The sequence below is a fragment of the Salmo salar genome, chromosome ssa06, assembly GCF_905237065.1.
Source record: "Salmo salar chromosome ssa06, Ssal_v3.1, whole genome shotgun sequence".
NCBI lineage: Eukaryota > Metazoa > Chordata > Actinopteri > Salmoniformes > Salmonidae > Salmo > Salmo salar.
In genome coordinates this window covers 56,058,638-56,085,655 of record NC_059447.1, presented here as the reverse complement: position 1 = coordinate 56,085,655, position 27,018 = coordinate 56,058,638, and the positions used below count along the sequence as shown (strand labels likewise).

Genomic DNA, 27,018 nt, shown 5'->3' with positions numbered 1-27,018 from the left:
AACAATATGCACCACGTTTGGTTTCATCCTTTAAACTACTGCGACTAGTGACGGTTGTAAGCCGTCAATTGTCCCATTAACTATCACCCACATTAGTAAACTTAATGAATTTATACTGGACATTTCTCTAGTATAGGCTACTTATCATAATGAGCCATATCAGCAAAATGCCTGCGATAAGTGATCGGTATGGTCGGGGTCGATTTATTTTTCTTTTATAGTCCCAGCTCTGTACTTTGACCTCTTACCCACAGGAACTCCGGAGGCGTGGCGCGTGATGATGTCCCTGAAGTCAGGTCTGCTGGCGGAGAGCACGTGGGCCCTGGACACCATCAACATCCTGCTGTATGACGACAGCACTGTGTCCTCCTTCACCCTCGCACAGGTGAGACGGCGCTACACAAACCATATCCATACAATGTCCAATGATATCCGTTATTTATTTCACCATGACTGGATGAAGGACAAATGACCAAGCTATTGTCTATGGTCTTTCACACAATCATTTCAGAATGCACCTAACTGATATGTTGTTCCCTGTGTTTTCCCAGTTGCCTGGCTTCCTGGAGCTGATAGTGGAGTACTTCCGCCGGTGCCTGATCTCCATCTTTGGGATCCTGGATGAGTATGAGGTGGGCACAGAGGGACAGAGGACTCTGCTAGGACCAATCGCAGACCAGGAGGAAGAGCCTGCCGTTCCAGAGCTCGGTAGCCAATTACGCGAAGAGCGGAGGGGTAGCAGGCCAGAAGAGGCGGGGATAGAGAAGCCCACAACCAACGGCAGCACAGAGGAGGCGGTCCCAGAGGGAAAGACGGAGGAGGTGACTGTGAAAGAGGAGAATGTAGAAGGGGAAGAATATGAGGTGGGGGCAACCACGGAGCAGTCTGAGCCTCCCCAGCCCGAGGGGCCCCCAGAGCCGAGGCCCAAACAGGCCAGTAAGTATGACAAGCTGCCTGTGAAGGTGGAGGAGAAGAGTGCGGAGGAGGACCAGGTGGAGGAGCGCCAGGGACTCAGCCTGCCCAGGGGCTTCAGCTCCGGCCTGCTGCACTGGAAGGCTGGAGGGGGGGACTCCACGGCCCACATCCAGACACACTTCGAGAAACGCAGCGAAGAGACGCACAGCAAGCATACAGAGGAGAGGGTTGGAGAGCAGGAGGAGGAGAGGAAGGTGGAAGAAGGGGCCGTTGTAGAGAAGACCATGACTGAGACAGCCACCGTGGACGATATGCTGAGTGCCCGGCCAGGCTCTCGGTCTCTGTCAGAGAGGAACGATCTTACTGGGATGTTCTCCTTTGTAGGAGGGGCGCAGACCCAAAGCCCTATCTTGACCCTGCTGGAGGACGAGCCTCGCTGCTGGGACGAGGCGCCCCTCTCCACGGCCGAACCCTGGCAGGACGCCCTGGCCCGCCGCTGTGTCTGTGTCTCCAACATCGTCCGCGGCCTCTCCTTCATCCCGGGGAACGACAACGACATGTCCCGCCACCCGGGCCTGGTGCTGATCCTGGGGCGGCTGGTCCTTCTGCATCACCTGCACCCCCAGAGGAAGAGAACGCCCCCCAGCTACCAGAGAGAGGAGGAGCAGGGCCGGGCCTGCAGCAAAGATGAGTGGTGGTGGGACTGTTTGTCAGCCCTCAGGGAGAACACTCTGGTCACCCTGGCTAACATCTCAGGTCAACTAGACCTGTCCCTCTACCCAGAGAGCATCTGTCTGCCCATTCTGGACGGGCTCCTCCACTGGATGGTGTGTCCCTCTGCCGAGGCCCAGGACCCCTTCACCACAGCGGGCTGCTCCTCCTCCCTCACCCCCCAGAGATTAGTGCTGGAGTGCCTGTGCAAGCTGAGCATCCAGGACAACAACGTGGACCTCCTGCTGGCCACGCCGCCGTTCAGTCGTCAGGAGAAGCTCTACGCCACCCTGGTGCGCCACGTGGGGGAGCGGAAGTCCCAGGTGTGCCGGGAGATGGCGGTGGCTGTGCTCTCTAACCTGGCGCAGGGGGACCCCACGGCGGCGCGTGCCATCGCTCTGCAGAAGGGCAGCGTGGGAACACTCATCGGCTTCCTGGAGGACTGCGTGGCCATGGCCCAGCACCAGCAGGCACCCCACAGCCTGCTACACCCAGCACCAATCCCCCACCCCGAACCCCCCAGCGTTAACATGATGTGCAGGGCCGCCAAGGCTCTGCTGGCCATGGCCAAGGTGAAGGAGAACCGGCCAGAGTTTGTTCTCTACGAGAGCAGGCTACTGGATAGCTCTCTGTCCTCTGTGCTGAGCTCGGCCGTGGCGGCCATCATGTGTGAAGTACTGTTTAAAATTGGACGCTCCTCGTGACAGCCACAGGCAAAGACACAGAGGGGGGAGGGGGTGCTTGGTCTGACAACCAAGCTACAGTGAACATGAACATGGGTGTGCGTGGTATATTTTTATTTAAATAAAACACAAAAAATGTTTTTACATACAAATAAATATATAGAATATATATAGCTCCTATGCCCCATTCACAACCTTCATTTGGGATTTTTAAATCATTTTAATACAAATATTTAATACTTTGTATTTTACATTTTTATCTATTATTTTTATTTGTCGGTTTGTTTTTGTTTTAACCAAAGTTGGCACCCGATGATAGAGAACGTACTTTAGTTTTGGGGTCTCTTGCTCTTAAAAAAAATGTTTGGTAATTATGCGTGGCTGTTTGTCTGTGTGGGATCTTTCTGATGGTTGTTTTCTGCGGGAAGAAGCAGACTTATTTAAATTGTGAATCATGTTGTAGATAGACCTCTTATGTATTAATGTAAAGAGAAAAAAAAAACACTGACTTAACGCTGAATATACAAATCATCATGTATCCTGTTCTGGGGGAAGAAAAGTATATGGTGCAAAAGGATTAAGGGCCTGACTCAATCAGATCCACTTCAGCCGACATCCGCATGGCTGATGTTTTTTGACGGTGGAACTGCGTTAGAGCTGTCAAATCAGCAGCATACAACCCTGCATCCCACTGCTGGCTTGCCTCTGAAGCTAAGCAGCGTTGGTCCTGGATGGGAGACAAGATGCTGCTGGAGGGCCAGTAGGAGGCACCCTTTCCTCTGGTCTAAACAACAATTTCCCAATGCCGTGATTGGAAAGGGGGATACCTAGTCAGTTGTACAACTGAATGCATTCAACTGAAATGTGTCTTCCGCATTTAACCCAACCTCTCTGAATCGGTGAGGGGGGCTGCCATAATCGACATTGCCCTGTGTGACATTAAACGGGTGTCCTAACTCTCTGTGGTCACTAAAGATCCCCTGGCACTTACTGTAAGAGTAGGGGTGTTAACCCCTGTGTCCTGGCTAAATTCCCAATCTGGCCTTCATACCATCATGGCCACCTAATCATCCCCAGCTTCCAATTGGCTCATTCATCCCCCTTTCTCTCCCCTGTAACTATTCCCCAGGTCGTTGCTGTAAATGAGAATTTGTTCTCAGTCTACTTACCTGGTAAAATAAGGGTTAATAAAAATCTACAAGTGGCTCCTGGCATCATACCTAAAGCAAACATTGCCATTGGCTGCACGGAGTCGCATTAAGAAAAATCCCACGCAGCCTTGTTTACAAGTTTGAACACTGGAATGTGAGATGTAATCTACACCTTGATTATGGGTGATAGAATTCCTCATTATTTAGTTTGAATGATTTTCAATTCGATGGGTGTGGCTTCGTGAAAATAACAAGAGCAGCTGCTCACCAATTTGACAGCACCAACGCAGTTCCACCTCCGACACCGCTAAAACATGAGCTATATGGGTGTCGGCCATCGCTGGTTAACGCTTGATCAGATTGTATTCAGGCATTAGTTGGCTTGTTTGGGGGAGATTATGAAATGTGAAGGACTTTTGACCATAGGCAACTTACCATAAGCATTGCATAATAATATTACAATACCAGTATATGAGTCACCCTGTCCAACTGACTTACTTCCTGGTAACCATAGCAACAGACAGGTAAACTCAAACCCACGTGCAGTACTTCCCTCAGTCTTATTTTTTCCTTTTATATATATATATATATAAGCCCATTTGTATATAGAAGTTGTATATTCAGACAGCCCTGTTTGGTTTCTTCTCCGAGAGATGTGGTATAGAGAAGTGATGGTAGTTGATCATTATAATGGATGTTATGATTACTTTGTATTTGAATAATGGATATTTAGTGACCCTTCAACTGGAGGTCAGTCATTTTATGTATTTAAAATAATTATGTTGACTGACTGACACAGGTCTCTTGACATATAGGGATGATTTCAGTCTGACAGACTAGTTTTGACACACTTATTTAGATTGTACAGTCAGCTACCTAATAGATCACAATGGGCAGAACTGTATTCCGGAATTGAATTGTTAAAAATCATGTCCGACTGACAGTTAACATTCGATGAACATTGTTTATTCAGTAAAATGTTTATACTATATGTTCCACATGTTAAGAATAAATGTACATGAAATCTGGTTGAGCACTGTGAAGGGTGTTTGACTCTTTTGTCCAGAGATTGTAAACTGGAGAATGAATATGGCCAAATGTTTTTATTCACTTCCATTGTCCAAGCCTTGCAGAATCTCCTCTACAAAGTATCACAACCAACCACATAAAACAAAAAATGCATGTATTCATGACTAAGTCGCTTTGGATAAAAGCATCTGCTAAATGGCATGTTCTGTTACATAACTGCAACCTATCAGACTATAGATAAGTACAGTAGTTTATTTAGCACAGCGGGCAAGGAATGATCATATGCACGACAGAAATAACATCCTCATACACAGATAAAGTGTCAGTTCAGCTGTAACCAACACCGTGCTCCACATCACAGCTGTGGCATCAAATGTTTGCATGATGCGCTCTTTCAACTGTGTGTGTGTGTGAAAACATCAAGGGCGGCAGTCACACGCACATGTATTTATACGGCTAGCCAGGACAGTTTAAAATAGTTCAGGTCTGTTCTCGCTTTGATACTCGTCTTTCATGGGAATAGCTGACGGCAAACACTTAAATAGGTGTTACATTGGATGATGGTTCAATCTGTTTTAAGTGAAACCAGGCAGGTGCCTCACATTCAGCTGGCCAGCCTTCACTGTCTTCAGAACTGCAAACACATTTAGCTTTTTTTGTTTCATAGAACAAAAATAGAAGTGTCAATTATATCATGATGGCCTATGAAGAAATCCAAACATCCACAGATTGAAAATGTAATCCATCTGGTGGCCTTAATTTGAGTTCTGTTGAACGTGCTTGGAATAGAATATTAGAAAGCAGTTGCTGCCTAGTAATACTGTGCTAGTCTGTTTGCCCTATCATGTTAAGTCGTCACTCTTTGGCATGACAAAAAATATTTTGCTTGACAACGAGCCATGGAGTTGGCAAGAGCACACAGACTGGCACTAAGCCTATACTAGTACAAGACAGTCCTTGCGCTCCCGTGATCAGAAATCAAGATTATCCAAGGGAGCTTAACCATGATGCCTCAATCCAATAGTTTAGTTCATGATTTCTCTTCCACACAACGAGTACTCTTCATGGACTTCAGATGAGCATCGGTGAATGAGCCCAGTAACCTGCAAGTACAGCCAGTGGATGCCAAGCTCCTCAAGTTCCTTTCCTTCTCAACACAGTGACCGACAGCCCCGTGCCACAGTAATTGTTGTTTAAATCACAGTGGTTTATTAAGGCTGCCCTGAACCAGACAGGGAAAATGTCAGCTAGATCTGTTGTTCTCTTCAGACTTGAAGATGGAGTCCCATTCCTCCGAGTTGGCCGGTCCTTCCTCGTTTTTGGGAATAGCTGGGAAAACAGACTGCATCTTCTGCCTGAACTCTGTTAGCTGTGAAGATGAAGTGGAGGTTTCTTGAGCAGTACATGCATGAACTTTTTTTTATTTGTTGTACATTTACTGTGAGTGTTAGTTAAAAGGTGTTAGTCTTCCATGCTTTTCCGATGGAATGATAAGGGCAAGACAATGAGATGGTTTGAGTTGATTAATACGTACACTATGGACCCCCATGGCTTTCCAGACTGCGACACTGAGCAGGCCCACTCCACACCAGGCGTAGAGAGAGCCCCACCCCAGGGCACGGAGAGCCAGGGACGCCCCAGTCTCCGGTACTGCAGCAGTGGCCATCGTTCCCTTGAGAGAACACATACATACACACTTGAGGTCACAGTGAGGTACACAAGAGTTGCTCTACACATGGTTCCAAACTTAAGGCTACTTTCGTAACCCCGGTTCTCTGATGAGTGAGCTTTATCACCAACTCGAAGGACCTATCAAAAGCGTCTGTTGGAGACAGATGGGTAGAGTGGCACTTCCTTATAAAGGAGCCTCTCTCCCCCTGCCTTCTGGTCAATTCTCAATCATGCTTCTCTTCCTCACGCTCTTGCAACCAGGGGAATGCGGTGCTAACATCTCACTCATTATCAGAGAACCGGAGTTACTTGTTTCAGTGTATCACTATGGGGATATGGCTGCAAAACATGCTCTTCGAAGCCTGGGTAGTCCCAACCCTCAGAGACGCCGAAACAGGGAGTACGCACCAAGAAGGAGCAGAAACCACCCGTCTGGGGGAGAAGAAAAAAAAGTGATTACAAAGTGAGGGGAAGCCCAATACATAGCTCACAAAATCTCAGTTTAATGAGATGTCCCAAAAACAGTACCCAATAGATTAACGCCTATAGGAAAGGGCCCTTTCAGTCCCCTACAAGGGCGGTCACTCGTCATTATAAAACAATGATCCGGCAGGGTACAGTCGAAGAGAAAAGGACCAACCCTCTTTCGAGTGTAGTTGCCCAATGAACGAAGAGCACAACGCCCTTGCCTGCAATGCGGGTACTGGACAACGACCGGGCCGTCCTTCTGGGGAAGGCGACAGGCGAAAGCCACAGCCTATGGTGCGACAATGAGAATGTCGACAGGGGCCAGTGGATGGGGTTAGGTACATTAACCTGGAAACCCTCTGGGCAGACTGCGAGCGCAAACAGTTGCTGGTAGAGTACAGTCTGCTTAGGGTTACGCCACTGGTAGTAAAGCGAAAGACTGAGGAATATTGCTTCTCAGCGGCTAGTACCAGCACAATAGACAGGTCCAAGGACTAGCTAAAGACTTATAGTCTGGGCGTAAGCGATAGTGGATAAACTGTCAGGGCCTTGGTAGGGGGCGAGAAAGCAGCTAGAGGACATTAACAATGACGACACCTTCACTCCATCCCAAGAAGTTCTGCACGGCGCATTGGACCATGGAAAACAGAGTGTAAGAAGGAACAATCTGTTTAGTCATACCACTTCTCCAAGAAAAACTGTAAAAACAGAGCGTGCATAAGGGTGCTGGCACTCTATTTCCAGAGTCGCCTCCCTGTCTTCCTTTTTTTCCCTCTCTCTCACCGGCTATGCCCCGAGGGCTAAAGCATTCCGGTGAGGGTAGAGAATTGCTTTGTTACTTGTAGTTACTCCACATAATTACCTAAATGCCAGAGTGAAAGGAATACAGAATACAAATATTCCAAAACATGTATCCTGTAAGGAACAAGGCACTAAAGTAATACTGAAAGCAAATTAAAAAAGCAAAAGGAATAAACCTTTTGGCCTAAATTCAAAGCCTTATGCTTGAGGCAAACACCCCATCCCTGAGTAACTGCCTCCTTATCTTCAAGCACGGTGGTGGCTGCCTCACAGTATGCTTGACATCGGCAAAGACTGGGGAGTTTTTCAGGATAAAAATAAACGGGATGGAGCTAAGAACAGGCAAAATCCAAGAGGAAAACCTGCTTCAGACTGCTTTACACCAGACACAGGACACCTTTCAGCAGGACAATAACCTACACTGGTTGCTTACCAAGAAGACAGTGAATGTTCCTGAGATTTTAAATCTGCTTTAAAATCTATGGGAAGACTTAAATTGCTGTCTAGCCATGATACCCAACACCATGACAGAGCTTGAAGAACAAATAAATTAATAAAAATTTCGAAGCTCTTAGAAGAATCACAGCTCTAATCGCTGCCAAAATGTGTTTCTAAGACGGGGTGAATTCTTAGCTAATCAAGGTATATTGGTATTTTATTTTCATTCATTTAAAAAAAAGATCCACATTTTTATTCCACTTCGACAGTATTTTGTGTAGATCAACAACAAAACATTTTAAAATGTATTTAAATCCAAAATGTGAGAAAAAAAATCAAAAGGGGGTGAATACTTATGATACCCACTGAACATGAGTTGATCTACACATGGGCCCAAGGTGAGCAGAAAACAACATTTTAAAGAGGTGAATACTGTTAGCCACCCTGCAAACGGTAATTTATCTAACCGAAAGAGAAACTCTAAACCTAACCTGGAAGAGGAGCTGTATTTCAAGGTTACGTCTCAAATAGCACCATATTCCTTATATAGTGCACTACTTTTAACCAGGCCTCTGGTCAAAAGTAGTGCACCATGTAGGGAATAGTGTACCATTTGGGATGCAATCCAAGACTGGAGAAGCTGTTTAGAAAACAGACGCAGTCACTAATATTATTACCTCTTAATGTAATTATTGTCCATGTGGCCTGCTCATTAGATGAGCTATTATTGGAGTTTGGCGAGACTCACAGTAGCTCTTCCTAGATGGTTAAAAGGCTGTCTGAAGAGATTTGATTTGGTGTAGGCAAGTCAGTGTCCATCAACATCAACTGCCTATCCCCAGTATTGCATATAATGTTACCAACTGTCTTATTTACGTCTGATTCTTTGAGTTGTTTTGCTCTGATGGGTATGAGCAGCCTTGTGAGTGTACTACAAACATGTCTTATGGAGTTACTTCGCAAATGAGTGACCACTCTCCTCAAAACCAGCCATAAGTCATAACAGCATGAAATCTACATATGCGAGTTGCCAGATTCATGTGTGAGATACCAGAGACAGCCCTGGTTCCATGATAAACAAGCCTTGCTATCTGCTCTTTACAGTGCCGCGATTAACATAAGTGACATGTTAACTGTCTAGCAATCTCGTCAGGTCCTGGACAATCTCTACAGTCCATCTCTGCTCTGTTCTGTTCTCTGTGAAAGAAGTACTCCAGCCAGCCACTGACCTCACAACCACATATCTCTCACAAAGCACCAAATCCAATTTGACCACTTTACAAGGCATATTTGGCTGAGATTGATGTTTACAAAGATGGCCCTATGGGCTTAAAAATAGACTTCAAAATCCAACAAAGGCACCACTGTGCTGCTGGGCCAGGTATATCTTCAGAACTAATATCAGCTCAGAACTTGTGACTGTCCCAAATGGCACCCTATTCTCTAAATAGTGCACTACTTTGTCCAGAGCCCTGGGCCTGTATTCACAAAGCATCTCAGAAAAGTACCTAGGAATCCTGTTAAAGCCTGTTTTAAGACTCTCTCTCAGCTCAAAGTAAAGTTTCTCAGCTGGTAATCAGACAGTTTGAGGTACCACAAAGGAAAGATGGCGATGCCTCATCGTGATTGTTGCAAATTTTGGGGAATAACCAATCACGATGAGGCATCGCCAGCTGTGAACTCCATAGACCCCTTTCCAGTCCACAACACACTGACGCGCGCGACTCTTGCTGGCAGTAAGAAAGCCATCTCCATCTGCACCCATTCAACATAGCCTAGATTTACATTTCTTTACTTCAACAAAATAACTTTTTGGAGTTCTCACACACTTACAATGATGTTTAGATTTCTGCTTTAATAGTCACTAAGATTATACTGGTTTGTAATCTTTGCAAAATAACTATTTTGGATGTAGCAATTGTTAGCTAGAATGCTAACGCTCATTGATATAGGCTATATCAAAAGCTAGCCAAAGAGATTTTACTGGTTGAAGTTGAAGTGTAAGTATAATGCAGTTGATTTGCGGTGATGACACAAACATTATATTAAGCAGGACTAGGGCGGTCACAACATTTTGTCAGTCGGTGATTGTCAAGCAGATAACTGTTGGTCTCACGTTAATTGACCGTTAATTAACAAACACATTTAGCATCTCCTGGCTTCCACACACAGCCTACAAGACACCGATGCAGACCTTTGGAACATCTCCATTTTAAAAAGTCTAACAAATCCATGTAACATAACCTACACCTTCACAATAAAGCCATGATTTATTTTAGACAAGTTTAAAGAAGCATGATATGAAGGAAATGTAGTCTATTTCAGAAGAATAGCATACTCTGAGTTGTCCTTATGTTAGGCCCTGATATTGCTATGCCAAATGGCTGTGGGCTACACTAGTTCATTTAGAAGATCAAATTGGCTTAGAATTCCGTGGCAATATTTTATAGTATGAAGAATACAATGGAACAAAGCTGAATAAAATACAAAGGATATTTTCTCCAAACGATTTGAGGGAGTGTGCACATGCGCTACTCTGATGAGCGCTTAACAAATAAATAGGTACTCCTATATGCTTAATTTAGAGTTATTAATGTAACTTTAGTTCTACATGTTTGGATTTTTAATACATTGTAAGGCTGCATGATGAGACTAATGATGATTTGAAAAAAATTTGCTTGAAAAGGCATGAGCTCTGCTTTGTTTATTGTGCAGGCTGTACATACTTCAACAGTCTCTCATTCACAATTTGACAAGCAAGTGATAATGCCTTGAATTTCACAGCGGCATCCCCTTTGTGGCTGTAATGCTCAATTTAGAATGGACCATCATCATGCACCCGTCTCGAAACAGGGGCAGTGGGAACAAAAATATATGTCATCTATGCATTTGAATAGCGAATGGAGGACGCTTTTCCTGTGGGTTATTTTCATGCCAGCCAGGTTGGCTATACTCCTGTTGTAAAGATGAACAATGTGCTTAATATTAGGAAATTTGATAAATAAATATAGTAGGCCTAGTCTATAGAAAGCTAATGGGATCCTCCTCTTTTTAGTAGAGGCCATCACTCTGTTTTCTCGCCCAATTGCATAGCCTATAGAAATGTTGCGCAACATGAGCTCATGAAGTGTTTGATTAGATTTGATTACATTTGCATTGATGTCAGGTGATTAGAGGGACAATAGAGTGCTGAGTACCAGGCAGTTAGCAAGTTTGGTAGGCTACTAATGATCAGCAGCAGCATCAGAGCTTGGAGAAGCCTAATTACCGTGACTAAACGGTCACGTGGAATGACTGCCTTCATGACTCGTGACCGCTGGTGTGGCGATAATTTGGTCACAGCAACAGCCCAAAGCAGGACATTCATACAAGCCTTAAAATCCAATTATAAACCAAAAGTAGTGTGAAATGCACTCATAAGCAACATGTAAATAGAGGCTTTTTTTTTGTTGGTGCCGTTCTGTAAGAACTCCCTCCCCCTTGTTCTGCCACCAAATTGCGCGCATCGCCCTAGTGCGTAAATCTTTGCAAACACAGAAAGGGGTCTATACAGCATGCTTCAGACCACGATAGTGAATGTGACCATCCATCAAATGTTGTAATGGTAAAACTTTTTATAACATTTTTGCCTGACAGGATCACTTTGCCTACTCTTAATTATTGCCATGCATAGCCTTTTTTAATGACATTTTTATGGTTGTTAAGTGTAATTTGCACAATATTACCGTTATCAACACACTCATCGTCACTCCCGTTTAACAACTAAATTGCTTTGGCGCGGTAGGCATCAAGTCACTTGCCGATAATGTTACATACAACGTTGACAGGCCATCATTTTCATCAAACACTATCAAAGTTAACATAAGCACTACAGATGCCTTCAATTGCACAATTTATAGGCATGCCCAATTTAGAGATATTTTTAACAACGTGATGTTGCGTTCCAAATGGATAACTTGAAATAACATGATCTAGGTAATTAAATAATCCAAAGAAAATCATGTATTTATTAGCCTAGTGGTTATAAGTATTTAGGCATGCCATGTAAAATATGTCTTGTGAAATTGTCAAGAGATACTACTATTACATGTAAGTCTAGATTATTTATGGATTGATAAAATATCAAAACATTATTAACAACTCAAAAGCAATTGCATGTGACAGGAACCACTGACTCGCTGCAATTTTCTATTATCAAGACACCTGCTGGTAACTTTTTATTGGATTTATTTCACCTTTATTTAACCAGGTAGGCAAGTTGAGAACAAGTTCTCATTTACAATTGCGACCTGGCCAAGATAAAAGCAAGCAGTTTGACACATACAACAACACAGAGTTACACATGGAGTAAAACAAACATACAGTCAATAACATAGTAGAAAAATAAGTCTATATACAAAGTAAACAAATGAGGTGAGATAAGGAAGGTAAAGGCAAAAAAGGCCATGGTGGCGAAGTAAATACAATATAGCAAGTAAAACACTGGAATGGTAGATTTGCAGTGGTTAGGACAGCTTATTGGGTGTCCTAAATACTGTAACTGTTCGAATCCCCAAGCAGACTAGGTGAAAAATCTGTTGATGTGCCCTTGAGCAAGGCATTTAACCCTGATTGCTCCTGTAAGTCACTCTGGATAAGAGCGTCTGCTAAATTACCAAAATGTAAACATTATCCCACCAATGTAGCAATTTTGTAGGAACAGCAGTTACAGGGTAAGCACACTTGCTACCAATTGTGCTGTGCCATAAAGATACAGTTGTGCTTGCCTTGCATACATGGAGGTCATGGAATGCAATTAATGCTATACATTTCAGACATTGTCATTATGTAGCCCAGCCCTATACAATATCACTTCGTCATGGGTCAAGGCTAACATGAATGTAACTTAACCTGTATGTAATGGAATGCTATAGCTATATCAAATCATAGCTACCTTGCTAAACCAGCCTGGACTCTTTTTCTTGGCCAAGGCTAACGTGGAGCCGAATCCTGCTATCATCCCAGCAGATGCGACAGTCGTCAGGAAAGCTGCACCTGAAAAAGGTTGATGGGACGTTGGTTATGGGTCACAAAAAAAATTGTCAGGTGAGTAATAATCAACTGTACTAGCTACTGTACTAGCTAGCCAATAATTCAATCATTTGCAGTGAGTATGTCAGGGTCAAGCTAATGTAGCTAACAGCAGCAATACAATTTAAAAAAAAGAATTCTGTGCAAACAGTGAAACAATTGTTAAAGAAGCAGTCGCTTGCCTTTCATTAGCTGTAGTTTGTCGTCGTTATCTGTCACAATTGCAGTAGTGACATTCAAACTCGTGTTTTCTTTCTCAGCTGTCATTTTGTAAAAGGCAAGCCTCTGTCCGTCACTTAAATAATTCCGGTGGAAACATGCTAGGAACATTTCATTCGTTTTTAAGGTTCTGTCTTGAAAATCTAAGCCATTTTAGGGCTACCTAATCAATACATTGTTGTATAATGATTCAGTACTGTGCATTTGAACATGGGAATGTATAGTTCCATTTGAGAGTTAAATACAAATACGGGTACAACGATTCCCATGGCACTACGTCAGTGGTGTAAAGTACTTAAGTAGTACTTTAAATTATTTTTACTTAACTTTTACTTCACTACATTCCCAAAGAAAATAAATGTACTATTTACGCTGTACATTAACACCCAAAAGTACTCATTACACTTAGAATGCTTAGCAGAACAGGAAAATTGTAAAATTCACAGACTTATCATGAGAACATCCCTGGTCATCCCCACTGCCTCTGACCGGTCTGACTCACTAAACACAAAAGCTTCGTTTGTAAATATATCTGAGTGTTGGAGTGTGCCCCTGGCTCTCCGTAAATAAATTAAAAAACAAGAAACTGGTGCCGTCTCGTTGTCTTAATGTAGGGAATTTGAAATGATTTCTGCTTTTTCTTTTGTACATGTACTTAAGTACATTTTATATTTAAAACCAAATACTTTTAGACTTTTACTCAAGTAATATTTTACTGGGTGACTTTCACGTTTGCTTGAGTCATTTTCTATTAAGGTTTCTTTACTTTTATTCAAGGATGACGATTGGGTACTTATTCCACCACTGCACTACTTGCGTGCGCTCGTATCTGTCCACTAACGTGTGCGCACCTGTGTTTCTGGGAGCTGCATTACATTATAGACAGCGGCATCGTGAGGCTGGGCGGGCTGTCCTTTTAGTGATACAAATGTCCCAGCTTTCAAATCATGAACACAAAAATGCGCTCCACAAGAAATTATGATATTATACCATAATAATTGGGAATATGTGAGATGTATCAAAGCATCCTGCTGGACACGACTAGCCCACTACCTGTAGGCCTATTCATGAAAGTACAGTATCTTCTGGTCGGGGGAGACCGTTCATTCAGGGCAGGTGGAGCAGAGCCTGTTTTGCATGTTATTTTGGCATTAATATGTGCCACATAACAGTTTGCAAACAATGTAAAATAATATATATCATTGAGTTAATAAAGCTGCATACAAACATGGTCTCTTTTTTGTTTTCTTGAGTAAGGCAGCTCCAAAATGCAGGTGTTTCAGCCTAGCTCAGTGTTTTCTGTGGTGTTGGGGGAGGTCAGAAAAAAATACAAAGCGTTGCGCCGTGATTAGCTCAGTGTTCTGTCACTCATGGGGACTTTACATCACTGCCAAGTGTAAGAGGAGACATTGAAAATTCTAGCCCTTCGGCTGCTGCCATAGAAGTGCCAATCCATGAAGGCTCAAGGTCATTGGTCACAGATAAAATTATGTCAAATCACGTTATATGTACAGTAGCTTTGATTGTGAAAGTATGATGTTGACATGATCAGTCCAATCTTAGCTAGCAGTCATCATCATGAATCAAGTCAACAATCTACCTGCAAATCATTTGTAATCCTTGTCATATGAAGAGAAATAATAGATAAAACGTGTCAGTGCTCATCGGCCATAAACATTACACAACAAGTTGGAAATCGCAAATTCAACGAGTGGTTTCAAAGGAATCGGTGACAGTGGCTCTGTGGTCCCAAATCTGGGATTAAGGGGCTCTTTTCCAAGTTTAAAATGATAAACATTCAACATTGGCCATGCTGTCATTGGCCCATTTGTGCCGCGCCCAAAACAACTGTTAACTCGGAAGGCCGAGATCCTACGGTTCTGACTTGGTGAACAGGGAGAACAGTATAGAAATGGCCCATGTTCTGAATTTGGTCACTGTACATTTCAAAAGTGCTAAACAAATAGTTTATATTGACTAACATTACATCCGTCCAAGCTCGCTCATTGTCTTAATCGAAATTACGGATTGCCTCTTATCCGCTTGTCGTCCCCTTATGCCATAGTTTGCACATCTCAATTGTCATTACAAACCACATTTGTTTAAGCAAGTCAGCCATGTTTTTTTAAAAGGCAGTAAATGAGGCTGAATGAACTCTTTCACTGCCAGACAAGGCTGCGCTAATAGCCAGATGTAGCAGTGGTAAGATGTTGGGACTGCTGTTGGGACAGCTTTATGTAGGCCCTAACAGTTTGTGGGCACCATTTGTCGCCATTATAGTGCAATTAATGCATAGTGTTGTGTTGTGTAGTGGCTTTGCTGGCATGCATCCCACTGGTTTTGGAAACATAAGGAATGTATATTTAAAAGTAATTTTCAAAAAGCAAAAGGTTAAATTAAAGATGCAGTCCAGGATCTTAAGCAATTACAAATTCGAAACATATTGTATGAATTGGAATTCGTAACATATATTAATTGCCCCCCCCCCCCAATATAAATACATATAAACTCAGCAAAAAAAAGAAACGTCAACTGCGTTTATTTTCAGCAAACTTAACATGTGTAAATATTTGTATGAACATAACAAGATTCTACAACTGAGACATAAACTGAACAAGTTCCACAGACATGTGACCAACATAAATTGAATAATGTGTCCCTGAACAAAGGGGGGGTCAAAATCAAAAGTAACAGTCAGTATCTGGTGTGGCCACCAGCTGCATTAAGTACTGCAGTGCATCTCCTCCTCCTCATGGACTGCACCAGATTTGCCAGTTCTTTCTGTGAGATGTTACCCCACTCTTCCATCAAGGCACCTGCAAGTTCCCAGACATTTCTGGGGGGAATGGCCTTAGCCCTCACCCTCCGATCAAACAGGTCCCATGTTCTCAATGGGATTGAGATCCGGGCTCTTCGCTGGCCATGGCAGAACACTGACATTCCTGTCTTGCAAGAAATCACGCACAGAATGAGCAGTATGTCTGGTGGCATTGTCATGCTGGAGGGTTATGTCAGGATGAACCTGCAAGAAGGTTACCACATGAGGGAGGAGGATGTCTTCCCTGTAACGCACAGCTTTGAGATTGTCTGCAATGACAACAAGCTCAGTCCGATGATGCTGTGACACACCGCCCCAGACCATGATGGACCCTCGGTGTAACGCTCATTCCTTCGACGATAAACGCGAATCCGACCATCACCCCTGGTGAGACAAAACCGCAACCGAGCACTTTTTGACAGTGCTGTTTGGTCCAGCGACGGTGGGTTTGTGCCCAAAGGCGACGTTGTTGCCAGTGATATCTGGTGAGGACCTGCATTACAACAGGCCTACAAGCCCTCAGTCCAGCCTCTCTCAGCCTATTGCGGACAGTCTGAGCACAGATGGAGGGATTGTGCGTTCCTGGTGTAACTCGGGCAGTTGTTGTTGCCATCCTGTACCTGTCCCGCAGGTGTGATGTTCGGATGTACCGATCCTGTGCAGGTGTTGTTACAAGTGGTCTAACACTGCGAGGACGATCATTTGTCCGTCCTGTCTCCCTGTAGCGCTGTTTTAGGCATCTCACAGTACGGGCATTGCAATTTATTGCAGTCCTCATGCCTCCTTGCAGCATGCCTAAGGCACGTTGACAAAGATGAGCAGGGACCCTGGGCATCTTTCTTTTGGTGTTTTTCAGAGTCAGTAGAAAGGCCTCTTTAGTGTCCTACGTTTTCATAACTGTGACCTTAATTGCTTACCGTCTGTAAGATGTTAGTGTCTTAACGACCGTTCCACAGGTGCATGTTCATGAATTGTTTATGGTTCACTGAACATGCATGGAAAACAGTGTTTAAGAGGACCCCTTCGAGATAGGATCCCGTTAACGGGATTGATTTTGACAACAGCCAGTGGAAAATCAGAGCGCCAAATTCAAAACAGCTGTCACGTCTGATTTGGACTGGCGTAGAGGCGGAATCAAATGCAGGAGACAGAGGTGCTGGAGGTGAGTGTCTTTTAATAAAACTGACACACACAAACGCCGAAAAGCACAGGGCGCTATACAAAGTTCGCCTGGGAGAAACACTTTCCCATAAAACACCAAAATATATATTCCAAGGCACAAAAGGCAAGGAGCGCAGCCCGGTAAATCCTTCGACAAAACTGTCGGTAAACACAACGTGGACAATAAACAATCCCGCACAAAATCCCAACTGAAAACACACATTAAATAAGCCCCCACTAATGACATACACAAAACAGGTGCAGAACAGACAGACAAAACTAAAAGACACAGAAACAACGATCAGTGGCAGCTAATAGGCCGGCGACGACGACCGCCGAGCGCCGCCCGACCGAGGAGGGGCGCCACTTTCGTTGGATCCTGTGACAGTACCCCTCCCCTGACGCGCGGCTCCTGACGCGCGGATCCAGCCGCGCACCGGCCTCGGGGACGGCCCGGAGGGCGAGGCGCCGGCCGATCCGGTCGGCGACGGTGGAAATCCAGCAGCGTAGAGGGGTCCAGAACGTCCGCCGCCGGAACCCAGCACCTCTCCTCCGGACCGTACCCCTCCCAGTCCACGAGGTACTGCAGGCCCCCTACCCGACGTCGGGAGTCCAGGATGGCTCGGACTGTGTACGCCGGGATCCCCCCGATGTCCAGGGGGGCCGGGGGGGCCTCCAGCACCTCACTGTCCTGCAGCGGACCAGCTACCACCGGCCTGAGGAGAGACACATCAAACGAGGGGTTAATGCGGTAATACGAAGGAAGTTGCAACCTGTAACACACCTTGTTTATCCTCCTCAGGACTTTAAACGGCCCCACAAACCGCGGACCCAGCTTCCGGTAGGGCAGGCGGAGAGGCAGGTTCCGGATCGAGAGCCAGACTCTATCCCCCGGGTTAAACACGGGGGCGTCACTGCGGTGGCGGTCAGCGCTCTCCTTGTGTCGTTCGCTCGCCCTCCTTAAACATTCCTGGACCGCGTTCCAGGTCTCCTGAGAGCGCTTGACCCATGCCTCCACCACAGGAGCCTCTGTCTGGCTCTGTTCCCATGGCACCAGGACCGGCTGATACCCCAGCACCACCTGGAAGGGTGACAGGTTAGTGGAGGAGTGGCGCTGAGAGTTCTGGGCCATCTCGGCCCATGGCACGAACTGCGCCCACTCCCCTGGCCGGTCCTGGCAATACGACCGCAGGAACCTGCCCACATCCTGGTTAATGCGCTCTACCTGCCCATTACTCTCGGGGTGGAACCCCGAGGTCAGGCTGACCGAGACCCCCAGCCTCTCCATAAACGATTTCCATACCCTGGACGTAAACTGGGGACCCCGATCAGATACGATGTCCTCGGGCACCCCATAGTGCCAGAAGACGTGGGTGAACCTGTCCACAACGACCAGGATCGCCGTGTTCCCCTGAGACGGCGGGAGATCCGTAAGGAAATCCACCGAGAGGTGAGTCCAGGGCCGCTGTGGAACGGGGAGGGGCTGTAATTTCCCTCGAGGTAGGTGCCTAGGAGCCTTACACTGAGCGCACACTGAACAGGAAGAGACATAACGCCGAACATCCTCAGCCAAGGTGGGCCACCAGTACCTTCCCTTCAGGCCCCGCACTGTCCGTTCCACCCCAGGATGACCCGAGGAGGGTAGAGTATGGGACCATCGGATCAGGCGATCGCGAACACCAAGCGGAACGTATTTCAGGCCCACGGGACACTGCGGTGGAGTGGGTTCTGACCGACCCGCCCGCTCGATGTCCGCATCCACCTCCCATACCACCGGTGCCACCAGACAGGAGGCGGGAAGTATGGGAGTAGGATCGATGGTCCGCTCCTCGGTGTCGTAGAGACGCGACAGTGCGTCAGCCTTCCGGTTCCGGGAACCTGGAATGTACGAGAGAGTAAAGTTAAACCTCGTAAAAAACATGGCCCACCTTGCCTGACGGGGATTAAGCCTCCTCGCTGCCCGAATATACTCCAGGTTACGGTGGTCGGTCCAGATGAGAAAAGGGTGACGTGCCCCCTCAAGCCAATGTCTCCACACCGTCAAAGCCCTGACCACGGCTAACAGCTCCCGGTCCCCCACATCATAGTTGCGCTCCGCCGGGCTCAGCTTCTTAGAAAAGAACGCACATGGGCGGAGCTTCAGAGGAACGCCCGAGCGCTGCGATAGCACAGCTCCTACCCCCCGACGCGTCCTTCTCCACTATGAATGGCAAAGAGGGGTCCGGATGCACCAGGACAGGTGCATTGGTAAACAGAACCTTCAGACGATGGAAGGCTCTGTCCGCCTCTGCTGACCATCGTAGCCGCACCGGCCCCCCCTTCATCAGTGAGGTAATGGGAGCTGCCACTTGGCCAAAACCCCGGATAAACCTCCGATAATAATTAGCGAACCCCAAGAACCGCTGCACCTCCTTCACAGTGGCTGGGGTTGGCCAATTACGCACAGCCGTCACGCGGTCACACTCCACCTCCACCCCCGAGGTGGAAATGCGATATCCTAGAAATGAGACGGCTCTTTTGAAGAACTCACATTTCTCAGCCTTGACGTATAGGTTATGCTCCAGCAGCCGCCCAAGCACTTTTCGCACCAGGGACACATGCTCGGCGCGTGTGGCGGAGCAGATCAGGATGTCATCGATGTACACCACCACACCCTGCCCGAGCATGTCCCTAAGGACCTCGTCCACAAAGGATTGGAAGACAGCGGGAGCATTCTTTAACCCATACGGCATGACGAGGTAATCATAATGGCCCGATGTGGTACTAAATGCGGTTTTCCACTCGTCTCCATCTCGGATACGCACCAAGTTATACGCACTCCTGAGATCCAATTTCGTGAAGAAGCGCGCCCCGTGAAATGACTCCACTGCCGTTGCAATGAGAGGTAGTGGGTAACTGAAACCCACTGTGATAGCATTTAGACCTCTATAGTCAATGCACGGGCGCAGACCTCCCTCCTTCTTCTTCACAAAAAAGAAGCTCGAGGAGACGGGGGATTTAGAGGGCCGACTGTATCCCTGTCTCAAGGACTCAGCGACGTATGTATCCATAGCCACTGTCTCCTCCTGAGACAGAGGATACACGTGACTCCTAGGAAGAACCGCGTCAGCCTGGAGGTTTATCGCACAATCCCCTCGTCGATGGGGTGGTAATAGAGTCGCCTTCGTCTTACTGAAAGCGATAGCCAAATCGGCATACTCTGAGGGAATGTGCATGGTGGAGACTTGGTCTGGACTCTCCACCGTAGTCGCACCGATGGAAACTCCTATGCATCTACCTGAGCACTCCCTCGACCACCCCGTTAGAGCCCTCTGCCCCCACGAAATCTGGGGGTTGTGTGTGGCTAGCCAGGGGATTCCCAGTACCACTGGAAACGCTGGGGAGTCAATGATGAACAGGCTGATACGCTCCACATGACCCCCCCATGTCTGCATAACCAGTGGCACGGTGACCTCCCCTACTTGGCCTGACCCTAGCGGTCGACTATCTAGGGCGTGCACGGGGAAGGGGTGGTCCAGCTGAACCCGGGGAATCCCTAACCTCTTAGCTAACCCATGGTCCATAAAACTCCCAGCTGCACCTGAATCGACTACCGCCTTATACTGGAAGTGAGGGGAAAAATTAGGAAAACAAACGGAGGTGTACAAGTGGTCGACAGGGGGCTCTGGGTGTGGCTGGTGCGGACTCACCTGGGGGGTCGAAGCAGTGCTCTGCCTGCCCTCCGAACTCCCGGAGGGACCTCTCCAGAACCGGTCTACAGTGTGTCCTCTGCGCCCACATCGGGTGCAGGAGAGACCCCCCCCTCCGGTCCTCCTCGATGCAGCCCCCCCTATCTCCATGGGCTGTGGAGCGGGAGGACTGGGAGGCGGAACGAACAGGCCCCGACTGGAACGTCCCCGGGCAGCCAGCAGGTTGTCCAATCTAATGGACAAATCCACCAGTTGGTCCAGAGTGGAGGTGTTGTCCCTACATGCCAGCTCCCGGCGGACGTCCTCGCGAAGGCTGCACCTATAGTGGTCTATCAGGGCCCGCTCGTTCCACCCCGATCCAGCGGCGAGAGTCCGGAATTCCAACGCGAAATCCTGAGCGGTCCTCGTCTCCTGTCTCAAATGGAATAGTAGCTCACCCGCCGCCCTTGCCCTCCGGGGGATGATCGAAAACCATCCGGAAGCGGCGGGTGAACTCAGGGTAGTCACCCGGGCCGAGTCTGGACCATCCCAGACCGCATTGGCCCATTCCAGGGCTCGACCCGTGAGACACGAGACGAGGACGCTCACCAACTTTGATCAATATACAAGTGTTATGCACAGAATTATAGATAGACTTCTCCTAAATGCTACCGCTTTGTCAGATTTCAAAAAAGGTTCACGGCAAAAGCACAATTTGCAATAATCTGAGTACAGCCCAGAAGACACCAACAACTAGCAAACAGAAACCCGCCATCTTGGAATCAATAAAACTAAGAAATTACATTATACATATTCACTTACCTTTGATTATCTTCATCAGAAGGCACTCCCAGGGACCCCAGCTCCACAATAAATGTTCGATAAAGTTCATATTTATGTCCAAATACATCCATTTTGTTCACGCGTTAGGTTCACTATCCAAACCCACAATGCGCATGCTTACTTAGTCCAGACGAAAAGTCAAAAAAGTTATAGTACAGTTTGTAGAAACATGTCAAACGATGTATAGAATCAATCTTTAGGTTGTTTTTAACATATATCTTCAATAAAATTCCAACCGGACCTATCCGTTCTCTTTAGGAGTGAATATGAACTCAGCTCGCTCCCAAGTCCTTGCGCGTGACTGTACCCATGCCTTATAATGGGACACCTACTTCCTTGGGCTGTTATTCCCATCAAATTCACCATAGAATCCTCAAACAAGGTTCTAAAGACTGTTGACATTTAGGGGAAGCTTTAGGAAGTGCAAAATGAACCCTAAGTCACTGTATACTTTGAAGGCAATCACTTGAAAAAACTACAACCTCAGATTTCCCACTTCCTGGTTGGATTCTTCTCAGGTTTTTGCCTGCCATATGAGTTCTGTTATACTCACAGACATCATTCAAAGAGTTTTAGAAACGTCAGAGTGTTTTCTATCCAAATCTACTAATAATATGCATATCCTACCTCCTGGGCCCGAGTTGCAGGCAGTTTAATTTGGGTACGTTTTTCATCCGGCCGTGAAAATACTGCCCCCTATCCCGAAGCGGTTTTAAACTCTTTACAATGAAGATATTTTGATTTTTACGAATTATCTTTGAAAGACAGGGTCCTGAAAAGGGGATGCTTCTTTTTTTGCTGATATATATATATATATATATATACACACACATTTAAAAAAAAGTATTATTCTCTTTTTTTGCAAGACAGAGCTAATAAGCATAAAGGGAGGAAGTGTAGCGAAAGTGTAGCGAAAGTGTAGTTCGTAGGTGGAGGCACACATAGCCTTATGGATCTGTGCAAACCTGCTACAGTAAGTGTATCTTTGTAGTTTGAAAGATTGTTTCTGATAAGTTCCATGTTTTGTAAACCCTATTCCAAGTGATTTTCCACTAGGTCTCATAGATTACACGTAACATAGTAAACGTAAATCCGGGGAATGTAAATCCGTAACTCCAGGATACTGAAATCAGTATGATATGTTATGTTTGGTATGGTAGCATAAGACAGGTTACTTAAGGCAAAAATGAAAGGAGGGTAGTTGGTCGGGGTGGATGTGTAGGAATATAACGCAAATGTCTATCAACCCGATGGTTGTTTAAGTCTCATCAAGGACAACTTTAGAATTTGAGCTAATTAGCAACTTTGCAACTACTTGCTACTTTTTATCTACTTTGCAACTACTTAGCATGTTAGCTAACCCTTCCCCTAACCTTAACCCCTTACCTTGTTAACATTAGCCACCTAGCTAATGTAAGCCACAACAAATTGGAATTCGTAACATATACGAATTGTAATTCGTAAAATATCTAATGAAATGGTTGATGGACATCCACAAATGAATACATACGAAACATATTCTAGCGACCTTAACACAAGACCTCATCTTGGTGTAACGGTTAAGGTGTTGGCTTGACAGTCGCTGGACCTGGGTTTCAAATAAAAATGTAAAATCAAATAAAATCTTATTTGTCACATGCGCCAAATACAACAGTGAAATGCTTAACCGACAAGCCCTTAACCGACAATGCAGTTTAAGAAAATACCTAAAATAATTAAAGAGCATCAGTAAATAACAATAGCGGGGCTATATTTTACCTTCATTTAACTAGGCAGGTCAGTTAAGAACAAATTTGTATTTTCAATGACGGCCTAGGAACAGTGGGTTATTAACTGTCTTGTTCAGGGGCAGAACGACAGATTTTTACCTTGTCGGCTCAGGGATTTGATCTTGCAACCTTTCGGTTACTAGTCCAACGCTCTAACCACTAGGCTACCTGCTGCCACAGGGGGTACCGGTTCAGAGTCAATGTGTCAATGTGCGGAGGCACCCGTGTCGAGGTAATTAAGGTAATTATGTACATGCAGATAGGGTTATTAAAGTGGCTATGCATAGATAATAACAGAGAGTAGCAGTAGTGTGGGGGGGGGGGGGTGCAAATAGCCTGGGTAGCCATTTGATTAGCTGTTCAGGAGTCTTATGGCTTGGTGGTAGAATCTGTTTAGAAGCCTCTTGGACCGGAGCTCTGGTACCACTTGCCGTGCGAGAGGACAGTCTATGACTAGGATGGCTGGAGAATTTTTAGGGCCTTCTTCTGACACCGGCTGGTATAGAGGTCCTGGATGGCAGGAAGCTTGACCCCGGTGATGTACTGGGCTGTACACACTACCCTCTGTAGTGCCTTGCGGTCAGAGGCCAAGCAGTTGCCATACCAGGCAGTGATGCAACCCGTCAGGATGCTATTGATGGTGCAGCTGTAAAACCTTTTGAGAATCTGAGGACCCATGCCAAATCTTTTCAGTCTCCTGAGGGGGAATAGGTTTTGTCATGCCCTCTTCATGACTGTCTTGATGTGCTTGATACCATGTTAGTCTGTTGCTGATGTTGACGCAAAGGAACATGAAGCTCTCAACCTGCTCCGCTACAACCCCGTCGATGAGAATGGGGGCTTGCTTGGTCCTACTTTCCTGTAGTCCACAATCATCTTCTTTGTCTTGATCACGTTGAGGGAGAGGTTGTTGTCCTTGCACTACACGGTTAGATCTCTGACCTCCTCCCTATAGGCTGTCTCATCGTTGTTGGTGATCAGGCCTACCACTGTTGTGTCATCAACAAACTTAATGATGGTGTTGGAGTTGTGCCTGGCCGTGCAGTCATGAGTGAACAGGGAGTACAGGAGGGGACTGAGCACGCACCCCTGAGGGGGCCCCGTGTTGAGGATCAGCGTGGCGGATGTGTTGTTACCTACCCTTATCACCTGTGGGCGGCCCGTCAGGAAGTCTACGATCCAGTTGCAGAGGGAGGTGTTTAGTCCCAGGGTCCTTAGCTTAGTGATGAGATTTGAGGCCACTATGGTGTTGAACACTGAGCTGTAGTCAATGAATAGCATTCTCACATAGGTGTTCCTTTTGTCCAGGTGGGAAAGGGCAGTGTGGAGTGCAATAGAGATTGCGTCATCTGTGGATCTGTTGGTGCGGTATGCAAATTGAGTGGGTCTAGGGTTTCTTGGATAATGGTGTTGATGTGAGCCATGACCAGCCTTTCAAAGAATTTCATGGCTACAGACGTGAGTGCTACAGGTCAGTAGTCATTTAGGCAGGTTACCTTAGAGTTCTTGGGCACAGGGACTATGGTTGTCTGCTTGAAAATGTCAGGTAATGCAAGCGGCTGTTGTGTCAATCAATTTCTCCACCTCCCAAAAATCTAAATATTAATCCACTATAATCAGGAAAGGAACGTTCTTTACTGTGAACAGATCCATTCCCACATTAGACCAAGGACGTGCTGGTACGTCATGTGGGTGCAGCGTTTTCTTTTGCTGCTTAGGTAGATTAGCGTTACATATGCTGCACACAGCCACAAAACATTTAATTTCTTGGGTCACGTTGGGCCGGAATACTGAGTCTCTGGCTTTGCTGAGACTTGCTTCGACCCCTGAGTGTTCTGCATGGGTATGAGAGAGAATCATTGGGTGTAGAGTTTCTGGCACTACCACCCTGTCGCCTTTGTAGACGACCTCTTCCTTCATTGTGAGTTCATCTCTGTATGTCCAGTAGTCCTTCACCAGGATGGGCATACTCTTTCTTGTATCCGGCCAGCCTCTTAGGATAAAAGACTGAAGCATTTGAGAAGTATTGTCCTCTGCTGAATGAGCTTTGATAGCATCCTTTGTCTGTGGGGAGATGTTTTGATCAGTAGCATAGTTCACATCTTCAACCTCAGCCTGTAGAGCATATACTGTCTCATTTGTCCAATATTGTGGGTAACTAGCTGTTGGTAGTTCTGCTCTAGACAAGAAATCTGCAATGTGAAGCTCTACTCCTTTCTCGTATACTACCTGTAGTTTGTATTTGTAGTTATTATGGATCCCCATTAGCACTCTTCGGGGGTCCAGCAAAATTAAGGCAGTTTATACCATTTTTAAAAACATTACAATACATTCACAGATTTTACAACACACTGTGTGCCCTAGGCCCCTACTCCACAACATATCTACAGTTCTAAATCTATGTGTGTGTATGTGTGTGTGTGTGTGTGTGTGTGTGTGTGTGTGTGTGTGTGTGTGTGTGTGTATGTTATCGTGTGTGCCTATGTTTGTTTGTGTTGCTTCACAGTCCCCGCTGTTCCATAAGGTGTTTTATTATCTGTTTTTTAAATCTAATTGTACTGCTTGCATCAGTTACTTGATTTGGAATAGAGTTCCATGTTGTCATGGCTCTATGTAGTACTGTGTGTCTCCCATAGTCTGTTCTGGACTTGGGGACTGTGAAGAGACCTCTGGTGGCATGTCTTGTGGGGTGTGCATGGGTGTCCGAGCTGTGTGCCATTAGTTCAAACAGACAGCTTGGTGCATTCAACATGTCAATACCTCTCATAAATACAAGTAATGATGAAGTCAATCTCTCCTCCACTTTGAGCCAGGAGAGATTGACATGCATATTATTAATATTAGTTCTCTGTGTACATCCAAGGGCCAGCCATGCTGCCCTGTTCTGAGCCAATTGCAAAAGTCATTTTTTATGGCACCTGACCACAAGACAGAACAGTAGTCAAGGTGCGACATAACTAGGGCCTGTAGGACCTTCCTTGCTGATAGTGTTGTTAAGAAGGCAGAGTAGCGCTTTATTATGGACAGATTTCTCCCAATCTTAGCTACTGTTGTATCAATATGCTTTGACCATGAAAGTTTACAATCTAGGTTTACTCCAAGCAGTTTAGTCACCTCAACTTGCTCAATGTCCACATTATTTATTGCAAGACTTAGTTGAGGTTTAGTGAAGGATTTGTCCCAAATGCAATGCTTTTAGTTTTTGAAATATTTAGGGCTAACTTACTTGCCACCCACTCTGAAACTAATTGCAACTCTTTGTTAAGTGTTGCAGTCATTTCAGTTGCTGTGTTAGCTGTATAGTGTTGAGTCATCCGCATACATAGACACTCTGGCTTTACTCAAAGTCAGTGGCATGTCGTTAGTAAAGATTGAAAAAAGCAAGGGACCTAAACGGCTACCCTGGGGAGTTCCTGATTCTACCGGGATTATGTTTGAGAGGCTTCCATTAAAGAACACCCTCTGTGTTCTGTTAGACAAGTAACTCTTTATCCACATTATAGCAAGGGGTGTAAAGCCATAACACATATGTTTTTCCAGCAGCAGACTATGATCGATAATGTCAAAAGCTGCACTGAAGTCTAACAAGACAGCCCCCACAAT

At 45.8% G+C, this 27,018-nt stretch overlaps 2 protein-coding genes across 8 annotated transcripts in view; one reads left to right on the top strand and one right to left on the bottom strand.

The window, feature by feature from the left end:
• arid1b (AT-rich interactive domain 1B) overlaps positions 1-4,488 on the top strand; it is a 111,794-nt gene extending 107,306 nt beyond the window's left edge. For all 7 annotated transcript variants that reach the window (XM_045720741.1, XM_045720745.1, XM_045720744.1 and 4 more), the window contains 2 exons: positions 255-385; positions 552-4,488. In XM_045720741.1, the coding sequence (XP_045576697.1) occupies positions 255-385; positions 552-2,330 (1,910 nt within the window). In that variant the 3' untranslated portion in view covers positions 2,331-4,488. The remainder of the gene's footprint in view (positions 1-254; positions 386-551) is intronic.
• A 60-nt stretch (positions 4,489-4,548) lies between these two features.
• tmem242 (transmembrane protein 242) lies at positions 4,549-13,266 on the bottom strand. Its single transcript, XM_014204864.2, has 4 exons — positions 13,120-13,266; positions 12,801-12,901; positions 6,024-6,161; positions 4,549-5,858 (listed from the first exon to the last, which is right to left on the bottom strand). Exons 1-4 carry the CDS (start codon positions 13,202-13,204, stop codon positions 5,733-5,735), a joined length of 450 nt encoding a protein of 149 aa, XP_014060339.1. The 5' UTR covers positions 13,205-13,266; the 3' UTR covers positions 4,549-5,732.
• Positions 13,267-27,018: the final 13,752 nt, after the last annotated feature.